This window comes from Hippopotamus amphibius, chromosome 6 (assembly GCF_030028045.1).
Source record: "Hippopotamus amphibius kiboko isolate mHipAmp2 chromosome 6, mHipAmp2.hap2, whole genome shotgun sequence".
Classification (NCBI taxonomy): Eukaryota; Metazoa; Chordata; class Mammalia; order Artiodactyla; family Hippopotamidae; genus Hippopotamus; species Hippopotamus amphibius.
In genome coordinates, this window is record NC_080191.1 from 26,942,048 (window position 1) to 26,960,243 (window position 18,196).

The window sequence follows — 18,196 nt, forward strand, 5'->3', positions numbered from 1 at the left end:
GCACTGTAACTTAATGAACCATTAAGTTATAATAACATTTAGGTCATTTCCAATTTTTTGTCATTATGAATAATAGTCGTGATGCAAGTCTAGTTTTTCCATCTTTTGGATGACTTCCTTGTAATACATTCTCAGGCGATTACTGGAAGTGTCAAAGAGTATGAATATGTTGTATATCAGTATATAACACTGTCAGTAATGCAGGAGATGTTTTGCCCCATTGTTTAAACACGGGTGCTGTCACCTTTTCTACTTTCATGAGTATGAGTTGGTGAAAGTTTTGCATACTGATGCAGTAACTCTAAATTTTGCATTCTGGCAATCAAAGACAGTTGAATATATGCCATTTTATATTATATGACATTATACTATGTTACAGTAATAGTCTATACTATATTATAGTACACACATATGGAAAGATATACTGATATAAAAAATGTGTGTCACCCTACGGATGAATTACTTCATCTTCATGCTAAGATGAATCGTCTTCTTTTCTTAAACAGGCTTTTATAGAAATAAGTAACACCACATAAATATGGTTAAGTCTTTTGTTAAGAAAACTCCATAGACTCCCTAGGTGTCAGATACATAATCCATTCTTTATAGTAATATTGTTTTGTAAGGACCTCAAAAAATGGATAAACAGATTTAGTAAATAATTCAAAAGATGGGCCTTGCTCATGAGGTGTTATTTTAAAAATCCCAAGCAGGCAGATTGAGGTCTATGGGAATGGATCACATTTCCTTTCTTCTTCCCTAGTCCTACATCCTACATCATAGCCCTTGGATCAGAGTGGCATAAGAATTGTAACATTGAAGACAGTGGGTGCAAAATATATGAAAAAGAAAAATAATGAAGTAAAATGAAAGTAGCAGTGCAATTAAGCAGTGTAACACATGTTGGTGAGCACTTGTGTGGTGTGTGTATCTGTAGCCGTCTGTGGATGGCCATATAGTTTGTGGTTAAGGACCCACGCACTGGAATTAGACTGTTGGATTACGTTTCTGTCATTTGCTGGCTATATGATCTTGGGCAGGTCACTTAACCATTTTGTGTCTCTATTTCTTCATCTGTAAAATGGAGAGAATGAAAATACCTATCTTGTGGGATTGTTGTGGGATTAATACATGTGAAGACTTTGGAGTGCCTGGCATGTAGTAAGTGCTTAATAAGTGCTTAAAAGTTATCATTATGATTATTACTATTGCTATATGATAAGAACTGAAATACCCAAAATGACTTGTTTCTCTCGGTGAAGAATAATTGAGTAGAGACATTTTATTCTCTTTCATTCTATGACACATAGCTGCTCCAAGATATTTCCCCATAGGCTATGATTTGAGCAGTATGTGGAAGGCTCTGTTCTAAACCGTATCTTCCACTAATTTGTCAAGTTCCACTATTATAGCCATTCCTTTTTATTGCGTTCTGCCTTACTCCCTTTACCTACCATCTTTTGAAATGCCGAAAAGTTGGCATATTACCTCACTATCTCCTTGGCCACAACAGTTATCAGGGTTTCTTGAATGGTCAAGACAATACAAGAGCCCATGCTATTTTGAGAGGAAGGCATGGAGATTGGGGAAAAAAAAGGACTGAGAGGCAGCCGTGGGGCTGAGGGTGGTTCCTGCAGTGGAGGGAAGAAGGAGGTTGACATACAGCTCCATATGCTTCCCTGGACATTGCATCTGGATATGAGATGTGACTAGAATGGACCTGAATCTCTGGAAAGGACAGATCCATGAGTTGTGTGGTTTATCTGAACAAGAGGTCTCTACATTACAGTTGAAATGATGTTTTCCTAGAGTCAGTGATCAGTGATTTGCCCTTGAATCCAGGGGAAGGATCTGGTCCATAGAGCTCTCTAGGCGGGACCTCCTGATGGCAAGGGAAAAAGAGACAAGAGAAAGAAAAGAATGAAAGATAAAACTCAGCTGCAAAAGCATGCATTCCCAGTGAAATGAATGAGCAGAAAACTCTTGCCTTGACTTAGAAGGTTTTTTTCAAAATTGTGACAGAAGTATTTTTAGATTCTTAAAAAAATGTCATTTCTTTCCACGAAAACTAGCTTTTAGATGCGTAAATGGCAACATATCTGGCTAGGAAAAAATGAATTTCCACCTAGAACAAGTTTATAGAAAGGTTAATCATACTGATAGAATAAAATAGGCCAATTTTTACTGCAAAGAAACATTTCAATGTGCAGAATAACCTGAGAGAAGAACATTTTCTCTTGATTTTCATTTTGGAGTTAAATTTACAGAAAACAGCCTTCAACTCTCAAGGAAAAAGAGTTTTGATTTTTTTCCTCTTGACCTTGTAATGCAGAGATCCAGGACACTATTTTGTTATTGGCAGTGTTGTTGGTGTTGCTTACAGACTTTTCTAAAGGTCAAAAATAATGGATTCTTCGATTTACTGATAGACCACTAAACTGCTAGAGGTGATCACGCACATCTTCTCTGACCTTCCTAATCAGAGTCTCTGGCCTAGCATCTCGTCACCTTGGTGCTCACTGCATGTCCAGTGGCTGCGTGGCATGGTCCTGTTGAAAGATCTAGTGCTCTGCATCTTGGAAGCATTGGCCTTTCTGTCCACGGAGAGACTTCTTGGTTAACACCTGTCCATCCCTTCCTTGTGTCTTGCTAACTCTCTTTCCTAAGTGTCTCTGAGACCATCAAGGCAGCCTTAATGTGTCATGTGTTTGAGGATGTCCATCTGTCTGCCTCCTTTCTATAGAAGATGAAAACCAACCCACTTTTGAAAGTTCAAATCCTTATAAAATCTGAAGTTAATAAAGATATATCCGTAAGAGGAGCAGATTACCGCATCATCAGAAAAACAAGAGAGTGCCTCTGCGGGACAGCCCTCGGTACCATATTCAAAGGTGAACTGCTTAAGGTGGGTTTTAGGCCTTAAAGAAGAATACGTTGTTGGACAAGATCAAGGTCTTGCTTCATAGAGGAAAGTAGTTTGGCTACATTTTATAGTCTGTTATCTCATTACTTACTAGGAAATTCTCCTCCTGGCCTTTGGGAGGAGAATTTATCATCTGTCAAGTGCAGTTGGAGACAGGGGATTAGAAATGCTGTTGACTGTTTCCAGCTCTGATTCAGCACTCTGGGGGCATGAGAGCCAGGAGACATGTGCTGGTCTGCAAATGAGCTGCTCACAGCAGCAGGTGGTTGATGAAGGCTGATAGTAAATAGTGTTGAGTCCCAGAATGAGCCCACATGATATAGAGTTTATTAAATGCAATCCCAAGGTGAATTTGAAACCGAGATCTATACCAAGGTGACTTGATGTGGGCAGCAGTGCTCTGTTTGTCTCTGTTTTCTGAGTAAGACCCTATGAGGCAGGCCTTTCCTCGGGTGTGCAGCCAGAGACTAGAAAAATCTAATGACCCCAGATGAAAGAGAAGCCCTCCAAGATGTGCACACCTGGAGAGTGGCTCAGAACTGCAGTTTTAGAGACCAGCAGACGTGAACATCGGGATCTGTGCTGCTTCCTCCTCTTCCTTCCTCTTCTTCCTCTTCCTCCTCCTCTTTCTCCTCCTGCTCTTCCTTCTCCTCCTTCTTTCTCTTCTTCACGTTTTGTCTTTCATTTTGTCAAACCAAGGATTAAAATTTAAATCTTGACTTCCCGTTCTGTTCCTCAAAGTGAGGGACGAATTTGGAAAGCTTACTTCTTAACAGAGGTTATATATGCAAAGGCTAAATCAGTAGGTGAAGAAAGTCAAGTAGGTAGAGATCAAGGACAAGAATGTCACCTGTCTGTGGGCTTATAAGTATGTGCTTGGCTTATGAGTATGGCCTTTACTACGATGTGTTTTTCCAAAATAGCCATGGACCATGCTAGGCACTTTGAGAGGCGTCCACACCCCCACCTTTAGTGGATAAGCGTGCTCAGGATACAAGTTTACCAGAGAACCATTAAAACTCAAAATAGCCACATTTCAAGTATGGCTCTTAATTACTAGCATGCGAATAAACTGAAAAGTTAATAATCCTTCTATCTTTCAAAATTATTCTCCAGGTTATAGACTCTTTGCCAATCATAGCATTCTCTCTAAAATACTATTCAAGAAAGGTTAATGCTGCTTGAACTCTCTATTATGTTTCTACAGCAGAAATACTGTGTATGCTGTTTAACAGCAAGATGCATATGAAACAAAGGGGAGGAGTGAAACACTGTGAAATCTCCACCCTCGGAAGTATTTCGGTGTTCGATACCGGCCATCTGTGCTGGTTGTTGCAGGACCTGCCAGGCCCCTCATTTGGCTTAGCTGCTCTGCGGGCCAGCTGAACTTCCCACTTGCCTCACAGTCCAGTTGCATTTCAGCATCTGTCCCAGCATGCACCGATTAAATACTGCTGGCTTCTAAACCCTCTGAAGACCTTTGCTGCCCATAGTGAAGGGAAGTTGGAGCTTGGATGGCACATTTGGACGATTTCTGACACCACAACTAAATACCCTGTACAAAATTCATATTCTCTCCAACGTAATTCCCTCACCAATTCTCTTCCACATATTTCTGTAGAGGGAAAATAGCATCAGGTGTCGAGCACCTGCCTCACACAGTTGGAGGGTGGGGGGATCTTGAATTAGATGTGCCTCAGAGGCCCAGAAGCCAGGTATTCATTTCTGCCAACAATCCTGTGAAAGGCTGAGCTTCCTGGGTTCTCACTCTGTGTGCTGCGCTTCAGGGAAGACAAGGACACAGAAGATCAGGAACCCTTAGGTCATTGCCATGGTGTCGATTGCAGGAACTGGCATTGACAAACAAGCGCCACCACGCAAAGACTGTCTCTCTCACGACGCCTTCCCCACGATGCCCTACTGTGAGCACGTAGTATCTCCTCCCCACTGCCTGCCCTTGGCTGGCCATGCTATGCTATAAGTTAGCATTATTTTTTTTTTTTTTTTATAATTCTCCTGGTGTTAGCAATGGTCTACATTTACGTCAGAATATTTGTGAAGAATTCGGATGTCTCCCTACCCTTGTCTTGTGTGTAACCTATAGTTACTAACCCATTAAACATGCTGTTCTATGTCTATGTTCGTTTCATCTTTGAAGAGATGTAGATATAGAATTGTCTCCACAGTGTTGGAACATTTAGCAAAGCTCATTAAAAAATACCCTCTGGTCTATTTGAGTGTCTCTATTGGAAGCTTTTAGGTCTCTATGCTAACGTGCATGCCTTGATGGGAATAAAACATTTTTTCTTCCAGTTTCTAATTTTATTATACTTGAATCACAGTATTTATATCTTGAAGGAATTTTTACGCTAGTCGAGGATGGAGGCTTGTTTCTCCCATTAATCCATCTACTGTCACCCGTCCCCTTTTTGTTCTTACAAACTCCCAAAGCAGTGCGGGAGTCTTGCTCTACTTCCACTCATATACTTTCAATAAATATTTCCATACGTACCAAATAGGAAAATGTTTGCAGATGTGTTTTGGGATTGTCAACTGAACCAAAAGTTTGTGTGCCAAACAGGAAAGGGTGAGTTAATGAGAAAACTGGCGCCTCTCATCTCTCTCCCTGATCAGCTCGGACAGCATTGGGAATGTGCTGAAGAGAACACTCCTTAAGAAAACATTTTATGAAATATGTATCATAGCAGCCATCATGTTCCGTTCTTCAAAGGACCTCATTTCTCACCTTCCTCAGATTGGCTATGGAACTGGAATGTAGATTAGCAGTATCCATTCATTCATAGCTAAGTCATGTTTGCAGCTTCTTAACCCATTCTCCTTTGATTTTTTATATGTTGTAGTTTTAGAAAAAGGAATCATTTTCATATGAATAGCACTATTTTTCTTGGTATTATTACACATAATCCTGTCTACTCCTCATTCATCCGTTAGCACATAATTAGAGTGTCTTTTAGCTTTGTGAACCCTTCTTTTCTGCCCCTTCCCCATCCTCTCAGACTTAACTTGTCACCCTCTCCCAAAGTCAAAGAAACTATAGTGCATCCCCATAATAAAATTCCAAGCATTTCCAAAGGAGGAGGAAAAGAGTATTTGGGGGAAACAAGATGCCTTACTCACGAATGACTTCTTAGTGAACCAAAAGGAAAGTAAGCTTTTCCAAGAGTGGAAGGAATTGAGACCTTCTGTTCCACAAGTTTCCACAAAACAAATCAAATCTGACACCAGGTGTCTTGGCTCTGGACTCAGAGGAAATTCTCTCTCAGCCATTTGGGGAAAGGCTTCCCTTTCCTCATTCCCAATTCACCCCAAACCCTGGCATCCCACTCCTTCCAATCCCATCCATTCCTTTAGGGCCACACGGATGACTCAGGCTCTCATGCATATCAGAACACACTGGACGACCAGTATGCATATTTTCCAAGCTTGCACTGTCCCTTGGAATCCAGAAGCTTTGCGGGTTTTATGCTACCCGTGGGTACAGAAATCTGTTCAGGCTAGGAGCCCTGGTTCCTGGGATATAGCTTCCCTGCATGGTTTACCAAGCCAATGCACCCAGATGTCTGCGCCCTTTCCCTCCCCAGAGTGGCATGAGGGGATAGTTCTGGGTCCATTTCACTTGTAGAACCTACCCTAGTCTTGGGAACTCTTCCCCCAGCTTGATACTTCTGTCCCTCCTCTCTTTAGCTGCCTGCCTTCCTTACTCCGAACACAATCCACTCCATGGGATTCAAGAGACAAATTTAGCCCTCTGCTTTTAGTCCTCTGTTTTCCTTCCCAGTAGAAACAGTTCTATACCAGGGAACTCAAAGCCTGAGAAAAAAAAAATATAGGGGGAAACCCACGTAAATAAATGCCTCAATAAATTATTTCACTATCAACATAAAGTAATCCTAGTCTCTTTTTAGCCACTCTTTCTGAAGTTAATGTAATATCTATCTCACTCAAGGAAGAAATGACCCAAGGTCAATCTGACCTCTTGTTCATTCTAAGCAAATATATCAGCAACGGAGTCATTAAACAAAGCCCATTCTGCCTTTCGTACTCATAGAACTTCATTAGGTTTATCTAAAATGTGCTTGAAAAATAATCTAATTTATCTTGCTCCAAGTAATTTAATTAGAGTTCAGTTATATTCAGCAGAATGCATACATCATTTTAGATGTTGCACCTGATTCATTTTACTTGCTGTTTTTACTTTAAAGATGTAGTGAAGTTATTTAGCCCTGCAGTAGTCTATCCAAAGTAATCCATTTCACGCATAAACTAACTAGGCCTCAGGAGCTCTAAGGGAAGCAAAATGTGTCCATCATTATGCATGCCACACACAAGCCGCTTGAACTGAATCTCTGTGGCAGACTGTGTGCTGGGGAAACAGGTACTTCAGGTATCAATTCACTTATACCTCTAAAACCGAGATCTTTTTAGCCCCTCCTTTGTTTTCCATCAGACACACACATGTCAATAGATCAATAAAGGAAAAGAAATGATATTCAGACTCTATTCAAATCACTGTCACAGTCACTATTAAAACTTCAAGGTGTCATTCCAAAAGCTCAGGCAACAAAAGCAAAAATAAGTGGGGACTACATCACACTAAAAAGCTTCTGCACAGCAAAGGAAACAGTCAACAAAATGAAAAGGCAATCTGCAGAATGGGAGAAAATATTTGCAAATCGTATATCTGATAAAGGGGGTTAATATCCAAAATATCAATATGCAAGGAACTCATGCAATGCAATAGTAAAAAAACAAAAACCAAAACCAAACAAAAACCAATTTTTTAAAAATGAGCAAAGGACCTGAATAGACATTTTTCCAAAGAAGATATACAGATGGTCAACAGGTATATAAAGGTGCTCAACATAATTAATCATGGAGGAAATGCAAATCAAAACCCAGTGAGATCCCGCAAGTAGTTATTGGTTGTCTCCATGCGCCGGTTCCTGGACACCGTAGAGCCGAGGCGCGAGGCTCAGACGGGGAGTTTGAGGTAGAAGGACTCTGAGCGCCCTCCGCCTGGGACACGAGCCGCTGCGCCCGAGGGGCTGGCTCCGGCGCCATCATGCTGCTCCTGCCAAGCGCTGTGGACGGCCAGGGCACCGCCATCACCCACGCTCTGACCTCTGCCTCAACACTCTGTCAAGTTGAACCTGTGGGAAGATGGCTTGAAGCTTTTGTTAAGAGGAGAAACAGAAATGCTTCTGCCTCTTTTCAGGAACTGGAGGATAAGAAAGAGTTATCAGAGGAGTCAGAAGATGAAGAATTGCAGTTAAAAGAGTTTCTTATGCTGAAAACACTTGATCCCAAAGACTGGAAGAACCAAGATCATTATGCAGTACTTGGACTGGGCCATGTAAGGTACAAAGCTACACAGAGACAGATTAAAGCAGCTCATAAAGCAATGGTTTTAAAACATCACCCAGACAAACGGAAAGCAGCTGGTGAACCAATAAAAGAAGGAGACAATGACTACTTCACTTGCATAACTAAAGCTTATGAAATGTTATCTGATCCAGTGAAAAGACGAGCATTTAACAGTGTGGATCCTACTTTTGATAATTCAGTTCCTTCTAAAAGCGAAGCAAAGGACAATTTCTTCGAAGTGTTTTCCCCAGTGTTTGAAAGGAATTCCAGGTGGTCAAATAAAAAAAATGTCCCTAAACTTGGTGATATGAATTCATCATTTGAAGATGTAGATGCATTTTATTCTTTCTGGTATAATTTTGATTCTTGGAGAGAATTTTCTTATTTAGATGAAGAAGAGAAAGGAAAAGCAGAATGTCGTGATGAAAGGAGATGGATTGAAAAGCAGAACAGAGCAACAAGGGCCCAAAGGAAAAAAGAAGAAATGAACAGAATAAGAACATTAGTTGATAATGCATATAGCTGTGATCCAAGGATAAAAAAATTTAAGGAAGAAGAAAAAGCCAAGAAAGAAGCAGAAAAGAAAGCAAAAGCAGAGGCAAAACGAAAGGAGCAAGAAGCTAAAGAGAAACAAAGACAAGCTGAATTAGAAGCTGCTCGCTTAGCAAAGGAGAAAGAAGAAGAGGAAGTTAGACAACAAGCATTATTGGCAAAGAAGGAAAAAGATATCCAGAAAAAAGCCATTAAGAAGGAAAGGCAAAAACTTCGAAACTCACGCAAGACCTGGAATCACTTTTCTGACAATGAGGCCAAACGTGTTAAAATGATGGAAGAAGTAGAAAAACTTTGTGATCGACTTGAACTAGCAAGTTTACAGTGCTTGAATGAAACACTCACATCATCTACAAAAGAAGTAGGAAAGGCTGCTCTGGAAAAACAGAAGAAATAAATGAGCAAATTAGAAAAGAGAAAGAGGAAGCTGAGGCTCGTATGCGACAAGCATCTAAGAATGCAGAGAAATCAACTGGTGGAGGTGGAAATGGCAGTAAACACTGGTCAGAAGATGATCTGCAATTATTAATTAAAGCTGTGAATCTCTTCCCTGCTGGAACAAATTCAAGATGGGAAGTTATTGCTAATTACATGAACATACATTCTTCTTCTGGAGTCAAGAGAACAGCCAAAGATGTTATTGGCAAAGCGAAGAGTCTTCAAAAACTTGACCCTCATCAAAAAGATGACATAAACAAAAAGGCTTTTGATAAGTTTAAAAAAGAACGTGGCGTGGTGCCTCAAGCAGACAATGCAACACCTTCAGAACGATTTGAAGGTCCATGCACAGATTTCACCCCTTGGACAACAGAAGAACAGAAGCTTTTGGAACAAGCTTTGAAAACGTACCCAGTAAATACACCTGAAAGATGGCAAAAATAGCAGAAGCAGTACCTGGCAGGACAAAGAAGGACTGCATGAAACGATATAAGGAACTTGTCGAAATGGTAAAAGCAAAGAAAGCTGCGCAAGAGCAAGTGCTGAATGCAAGTAGAGGCAAGAAATGACTGTGACAATCTTTGTTGTGTGTGCATTTTTATAATAAAACTGAAAATACTGTACAAAAAAAAAAAAACCACAATGAGATATCACCTCACACCTGTTTGGATGTCTGTTATCAGAAAGACAAGAGATCACAAGTGTTGGCAAGGATGTAGAGAAAAGGGAACCCTTGTACACTGTTGATAGGAATATAACTTTGTACCTTCATTATGGAAAGCAATATGACAATATGGAGGTTCCTCAGATAATTAAAAATAGAACTACCATATGACCCAGTAATCCCACATTTGGGTGCATATCCAAGGGAAATGAAATTAGTATCTTAAAGATCTGTCTGCACTCCCATGTCCATTGCAACATTATCCACAATAGCCACAATATGTATATATTATTATATTATATATGTGTATATATATATATATAATGGAATACTGTTGAGCCATAAAAGAGAGGGAAATCCTGCCATTTACGACAACATGGATGAAGCTAGAGGACATTATGCTGAGTGAAAAAAGCCGGACAGAGAAAGACAGATGCTGTATGACTTCACTGATATGTGAAATTTTAAAAAAGCTGAACTCATAAAACCAGAGAGTAGAATACTGGTTGCCAGGGGCTGGAGGGTAGAAATGGAGAGATGCTGGTCAAAGGGTAGAAACTTTCAGTTATAAGGTGAATAAGTTCTGAGGATCTAATGCACAGCCTGGTGATTATAGTTAATACTGTACTCATACTTGACACTTGCTAAGAGAGTAGATCTTAAGGGTTCTCATTACACACACACAAAGGTAACAGTGGGGTGGTGGATGTGTTAATTAACTTGGTAGTGGCAATCGTTTCACAATGTATACATAAGTTAAATCATCAAGTTCTACACCTTTAAAAAATCACATTGTATAACCAAAATATATACAGTTTTTATTTGTCAGTCATACCTCAATAAAACTGGGGGTGGGGGGAAGCAAAAACGAAAACAAAACTTTAGAGTGTCAGGAGAACCAGTGATGGCATTTGAAACTCTCCTCTTTAGGAATGCTGTGGTTCAAAATACTAAAGTGTCTGGAAACTGTTTTTCCATTGAGGAGACGTGCTGTACTGGGATACAATTGGTGTTACTAACACAGTCTTAAAGGGCCTGGCCCCACGTGAGTCCTATGTAAGTACTGCTGGAAGGACACCAACTTAACTCATTTTTCAGGAGAGCTGTAGTGCTGTCTGTTGGGTTGTTGGTGGCCAGGATCAGTTTAATGTAGCAGAAATCCTCCAAGGCTATATGCTTCTGTGATTCAAGAAACAAAGGGGGATAACAGTGTTATTTCCCTATATTTTCTTGATCCCAAATTGCGTATAGGCGAGGCATTCACAAGCAGACGGGGAGCCCTGTGCCCTGTTGGTTTACCCGTGTGCTGGAGCTGTGCTAGCACCTCAGCGTTGCTCCCAACCACCAGGCTGCATCACTGCAGCTGTTTTATCTAAAGAGCCTGAGGCGGTTTCACGAAGTCAGGCTGGAGGCGAGGTGGGGAGATAGGAAATATGCCTTTAGCAAAGAAAAAAAAAATTGTTAGAATTAAAATTGGAGCGTTTCTTTTTAGCTCTTGAAGTTGTACTTAATTTTCCTGTTAGTGGAACTTTAAAAAATTGAATGAGGCCATTCCCATTTGTTTTTTTTTTTAATTTTAAAGATAAAATCTTAACATCAAAATCTTAACATTGTCTTCTTTCGTAGTTTGCCACATACTCATTGGATGCCCTCTGTGCCTTGGACAGTTTGGACACATTGTTGCACCCTTTTCTTTCTTTCTTTCTTTTTAATTTTATTTATTTCTTTATTTATTGGCTGCATTGAGTCTGTTGCTGTGCCCAGGCTTTCTGTAGTTGTGGAGAGCGGGGCTGCTCTTCGTTGTGGTTCACAGTCTTCTTATTGTGGTGGCTTCTCTTGTTGTGGAGCACAGGCTCTAGGCACACAGGCTTCAGCAGGTGTGGCACACGGGCTTAGTTGCTCCGCTGCATGTGGGATCTTCCCGGACAAGGGTTCGAACTCGTGTCCCCTGCATTGGCAGGCAGATTCTTAACCACTGCGCCACCAGGGAAGCCCACTGCAGCCTTTTCTGAGTGACACAGGTGAGCTAGGTGAAATGTGTGAAAGATCTGAAATTGCTTGGATTTGCCCAAATCTTGAAAAGGAAGGAAAGGTGGTTTGTAAATGGTTTCTGTCGGAGACAGTAAGTGACCGCTTTCCCCAGCAGTCTCCGTTGTGAAAGGGCCGGACCAGACTGAAGCCATGAGGAAGGTTAGGAAGGCACCCCGCCTTGTCCCTTCCTACTCTGGGGACTGGATTTCACCTGGCCGGGTGTCGCAGAGCATACCTCATGACTTCAACATTTCACAGTGAGCTCAAGGAGGAGAGTGTGAGTGTGCAGTTTGTGTTTACATAAGTGACCCTGCATTTTTCTTTTCTTCCTTGTTCTTAAAGAACACGACCTGAGGGCCTGAGACTGGTTTTCAGTCATAGCCTCGGCAGCCACTCCACTTATAAGAATAGGCTGATCTCTTTTATACAGAAGATGAATTTAATGAGAAGGCTCATTTTCAGAATAAAAGTCACTATAGCACCGTTGGTTTGTAATCTGCCTGATATTTCTGTTTGGCCTGTTTACTATAATGCTCAGTCTTAGCACCTTTTAAAACAGTTGGAACATTTTGTACCTTATGAACCAACCTGAGTCGTCCTTGAACAAATCCATTAATGTAATATTGTTATTTTTTCTTTTTCCACTAGCCCCCACTCCTGCCTCAAGTCTTAAAAATTTAAAAATCCTCCTTAGATTGCCTGCCTCAGGAGGTCCCCTCGCGACCCCTCACCCCTCAGTCTATCCTTCTGTCCTCTTCCATCTTAAAGGCAGCTGAGAACCTTTCGGTATTTCCCATTTAAAGACATCCCTTCCTTCTGATCTTCTAAATGCCTTTTCCTCTTTTAATCCTGAAGCAAGAGTGGTGATAAGAGTTTTTTTTTTTTTTTAATTAGAATCATCCCTATAGTAGAAATTTCAACAGGTCAAATTTCTTAAATATATGGTATGTAATTATGGTAAATAACCAATGTTCACTCTTTCAGAAGACCTTTCCCTCTAGAATAAATTTTGTCTAGCCCGTGTTGCAAAAATTGGATTTTGATGTAATTTTGAGTTGTTTTTCAAGATAGTGTGTCAGAAGTACTGAGATGAAATTACTCCTTTATTGTCAAATCCTTGTGATGGGGCAGTTGGAGTCATCTTTTGATGCAAAGAATGAGATGGAAAAATGTCAGCTAGTCTCCACTCAGAGAATCCTTTTAGGACTTGAAAGCAAAAGCCAGATATATTTGTCTTCTGAAATGAGGCATGGCTTCCCTGTTTATTTATCCCGAGTTTCCTGCAAGTTCTTCCAAGTAAAAGACATAATTGATGATCTCAGTTGATTATACATTTTTCAAGCAGATTTTAATTGTGTGTGGAGAAGTTCAGCACTTAGTGGAATCTAATTTTCCCAATTTGCTCTCCTTCAAATACACTACACTTCATGCATACAAATTTGGTAAGTATGTGCTAAAATAATGGAATTTGACATGGGTCTTTATTTTTAAAGAAAGTGAGTCACCAGTCCATTTGTGTACTTTCTTTGTTTTTATTTATTCAATAGATTTTAAAGTTAAATGTTTGCCATTTGGCCTCAGGGTTCACTACCATAATTCAAAATGCAAAGTTAAAAGCATTCTGTAATGAGAAATGTCAAAGTCATTTAAAAATGCATCAAGAAAAAAGACAGCAACACAGTTGGCCTAAAAAATGCAGTCATCTCTTTCCTAATCTCCAAGAAGATATTAGCAAGTGTGGAATTCAAATCAGAAATTCTTATTTAAAACTAAGGTGTTAGTTTCATAATAGTCACATCACGTAAGACTCTTCAAAAATTCCTCATTTCTTTTTTCCTTTCTTTCTCTTTTTCCTTTCTTTCTTTTTTTCCTTTCCTTCCCGAATTTCTGAAGAGCGGAAATCCTTTAAACTTTCCATAGTTAGGAATAAATTAATAAGTCAGAACTTAAGGAAATAAATCTGAGATGCATGTTAGCAATATTTTCTCTACTTTTTTTCCTCGTTGTATCATAATGCAATCATATAGATATATTCAAGTAATCGATAAGAGTATTTAGTACTTACAAAGTATGCTAAAATGTAATGAGAGCTGTCATTCTGAGTGTTTATCATGAGTGAGATACTGCATTAGGCAGTTTATATCAGCTGTCTCATTTAGTCCTCATGACAGCCCTCAGAGATACATACTGTTATCCCTATTTTATTGATGAAGAAAATGAGTTTCAGCTACTTAGAGGCAGAGTCAAGATCCAAATCCAGATCTATCCCTTTCAAAACATATTCTTATTTTATGACACCATGCTGGTTCTCTGAAGGAAGATGACCAAAGTTTTAACCTTACAAGCTAAGGATTAAAAACATATCAAGTCAGTTGTCTCCAAAGTGAGAATATACATCTTAAGGGAAAATACAAGTTGATCCCCTGGGATCCAGGAAGAAAATAGGATCAGTACTTTATATGTAGGGGGAAAAAAGAAAATAATTAAGCTTGACATTTTTTTTAAGCTCTTTATTGGAATATAATTGCTTTACACTCTTGTACCAGCTTATGAGGTACACCAAAGTGAATCAACTGTATTTGTACATATATCCCCACATCCCCTCCCTCCCGCGACTCCCCCCCCCCACCCTCCCTGTCCTGGCCCTCCAAGGCATCACCCATCATCGAGTTGATCTCCCTTTGTTATACAGCAACTTCCCACTAGCTATCTGTTTTACAGTTGGTAGTATATATATGTCTGTGCTACTCTCTCACTTCGTCCCAGCTTCCCCTTCATCCCCCGCCCCCCAACCCCATGGAAGCTTGACTAATTTTTAACATATAAATTGACCCTGGTGCAATTTCTTAATTTGTACATCAGATGGTTGCAAATTTTTTCAACTGCTGTGTAATTTTATTTTTCTTTTCTTTATCTTTTTTCCTTATCTGTTTTTATTCCTGTCTTCCTTCTTTCTCTTTCTTTCCTTTTGGTAACAGTTTTATGGAGATATAATTCACATACCGTATAATTTACCTATTTAAAGTGTACAATTCAGTGTTTTTTTAGAATATGGTATTTAGTATACAGATATGTGCAACTAACACCACAGTCAATTTTTAAACATTCCATCACCTCAAAAAGAAACCCCCACCCTTCAATTATCACCTCTCAATCTCCCCATCCCCCAGCCCTTGGCAACAAGCCATCTCCTTGCATCTCTGTAGATTTGCCAAAAATGGAATCATGTAAACTGTGGTCTTTTGTCACTGGCTTCTTTGGATGGTTGACTCTTTTAAGGTGTATGAGATTCTTTGACAGAGGAGTGGCTGTCCTGATGTCAGAGGGGGTTCATGGTAGCCTGTTTATGTGAATCTGGTTGAAGGATTTAGCGATTGTATCATCCCAGTAACTAAGCTTCACAAAGCTTAGTTTGCCTTAAAAATGGATTGTTGCCTTAAAAATGATTCCTACACAAAAGCTGAGAGACAGAGATTAAAAACCAAAATGTACCATAAATAAATAACCAAAAAAGGTGCTCAATTGAAACTTCTCTTATTCTTTTTTTTATGTCAAAGTTAATTTTTAAAAAATTTTTATTGGAGTATAGCTGTTTACAATGTTGTGTTAGTTTCTGCTGTACAGCAAAGTGAATTAGCTATAGGTATACGTGTATCTCCTCTTTTTTGGATTCTCCATCAGCCACATGGCAAAGTAAAACAAACACAGTGAAGTCTAATCACATGTAACAAAACATGAACTACAATTTGGAACTGTCAGTAAGACAATTATAAATATGCATTTACTTCTACTTTCATCACGGGTGGACTTTGCTCTAAGTGTACAGTGTGCCTTAAGATATTACCTGACATACTGTTAGCAAGCAATTAGAAAACTAAGCAACCATAGAAGAAAAATAACTTCTGCAACCTGTGGGGGGAGGGAAGGGAGTTATGTTTAATGTCATACAACCCATCACGTTTTTTAAAATTCCAGTAAATGTAATAATAATTGTTTAATTAGCCTCAAGTAGCATTTCTTACTTATAAATAAATGATAAAATCCTTATACTACTAGAGAATCTCCTCTTCTTGTCACTGTAAAGATTACACAAGAAAAGCAAGATGGCAACAGGCTAAAGCACATTCCACAAATAATATTGAAAGATGCATAAAAAGCTATGCTGAAGATTTGAAGAAGCAAAGTATTAAAAGCCTGCAGCTTTGCAATGTTGAGATGAAAGTACAGATGTATCTAACATGCCATGGTCAGAGGTGGATGTACCATGAAGCTAATGGAATTTCAGGATGCCACACTTACACAGAAGCATCTGGTTCTTCAATCTTGCTCCTTCCTGAAACTTTTTCCCCGTGATACAGCAGGATTTGGATCTGACTAATGGAATGAGCAGAGAAATCTGGGACCATTATGGCAGGAGCTTACTTCATTTCCCTTGCTCAGAAATTCCAAAGGATAGTTCTTACTGAATTAAAACTCTACGCTACACTTTAGGGTCCTCTGCTTCTTACCTCTCTTTACCCGTCTGTGCTATGATTACGATACTCACCCGCCAGCCCAGTGGTTCTGCCTGTCGGTCTCCGCTTCTGAGACAGCACAGCATTCTTTTTTCCTGGAATAACATGCCAACTTCAAAATACCAATTAACTCTCTTCCACTATTTAAAACAAAAAAGCAAAATGGACTCAAAACTGTGTTCTCCATGAAACCTTTCCATATTTGCCTTATCCTTTTTAAAAAAAAAAAATTTTATTGGCGTATAGCTGATTTACAATGTGTTAGTTTCAGGTTTACAGTAAAGTGAGTCAGTTGTACATATGCATATATCCACTCTTTTTTTAGATTCTTTTCCCATATAGGTCATTAGAGTATTGAGTCAAGTTCCCTGTGCTATACAGTAGGTCCTTCTTAGTTATCTGTTTTATATAGACTAGTGTGTATATTGTCAGATGGGGACTGACATACGCTTTGCCTAATTTTAAAGACTGAAATTATATCTGATAACTTCTAGTAATTTTATATAGACTTACTGGAGTATGTAGGTATTTTCATGTTCTCTATTCAGATACAGTAGTTTCACTTACTTATGTTCCGTGCCCCTCTACACTTTTTGGAGGTAGGGGCCAAACATCTCTTTCTCATAACCTGCACCCAGCAGGCCTTGGCAAATGCTACTGACTGATCTCTTTGTCTGCAGCTAATCCCCGAACCTGCAGAGTGTGTGCACAATAAACGAGTAAACGTGGCTGCTAACTCAGCTACCAAAGAGTTTAATCAAATACACGAAAGGAATAGACTTTAAGATCGAAGATACCAATTTCAGGAGTGAATGATTACACATCAGCATCTTGTACAAGTAAGTCAGAATTACGGAATAGAAGGAAATGTAGAGCTCATTATCTTAGCCTGAGTTCCCCAGAAAGCAGAGGCTTAAGTGCTGCGACTTTATTTAGGACTGCAATCCCAGTGAGCAGGAGTGAGGAAGGGAAGGAGGGAGAGGCCGCACGAGGGAGCTGAGTACCCAACAGAGCACCTTGTGAGGCAGGACCATCTTCAGAGAGCCTGCAGAGGTGACTGCTTCTCAGGACAGTCTGCCTGAGGGGGTTGGGGGAGGGGAAAAAGGAGAATCTATTTGTCTGCTTTAGTTTTCTATTGCTAAAGTGCAGTAATTTCCTGGCACCTCCCAGTTGCTGATGGGTGGGCACCAACTATGTCCCCACAAGGCCTGGCCCTCAGCATCAACCTGGAATCTCCAGGGTAGAAAGCACAAGGTGCACAGAAAGGGCCTGAGGCCTGGGGCAACTGGGCTGTGCTCACATAGTGCTGGTTGCAGTCTATTCACAGTTCTCTCATGGCAGCCACCACTGGAGCTAGAAAAAGTGCCCTGAGACCTTGGAGACAGTGAGACTGAGAAGATTTGAAGGGGAGCATAAGTATCTTACACACTCACCAATTAAAATCTCCTTACTTTACACGAAGGAATCCAAGCCCAGAGTTGGAGATGCTCAAGATCCTGGAGCTTAATCAATGGAACTCAAGAGCCGGGGCCTTCTAACTCCCTGTTTGGTGTCTTTTCACTCTTTAGACATACAGCATTTAACATACATGCACATCTGTGACTCCTCCTCTCACACTAGAGTTTCAAATGTCTCCTACACTTACTGCCTCATAGACTCAGTGGAATATTGTTTACGAGGGCTTCCTTG

At 40.0% G+C, this 18,196-nt stretch overlaps 2 protein-coding genes across 2 annotated transcripts in view; both read left to right on the forward strand.

The window, feature by feature from the left end:
- The window catches only part of SLC35F1 (solute carrier family 35 member F1), a 381,987-nt gene that overhangs the window by 210,416 nt on the left and 153,375 nt on the right, over positions 1-18,196 (forward strand). The window lies entirely within an intron of this gene.
- Positions 7,943-9,886, forward strand: LOC130855852 (dnaJ homolog subfamily C member 2-like). The gene is given in 3 exon segments (XM_057739873.1): positions 7,943-9,243; positions 9,246-9,731; positions 9,734-9,886. Coding segments are annotated over 3 exon segments (1,857 nt in total). The 5' UTR covers positions 7,943-8,006; the 3' UTR covers positions 9,868-9,886.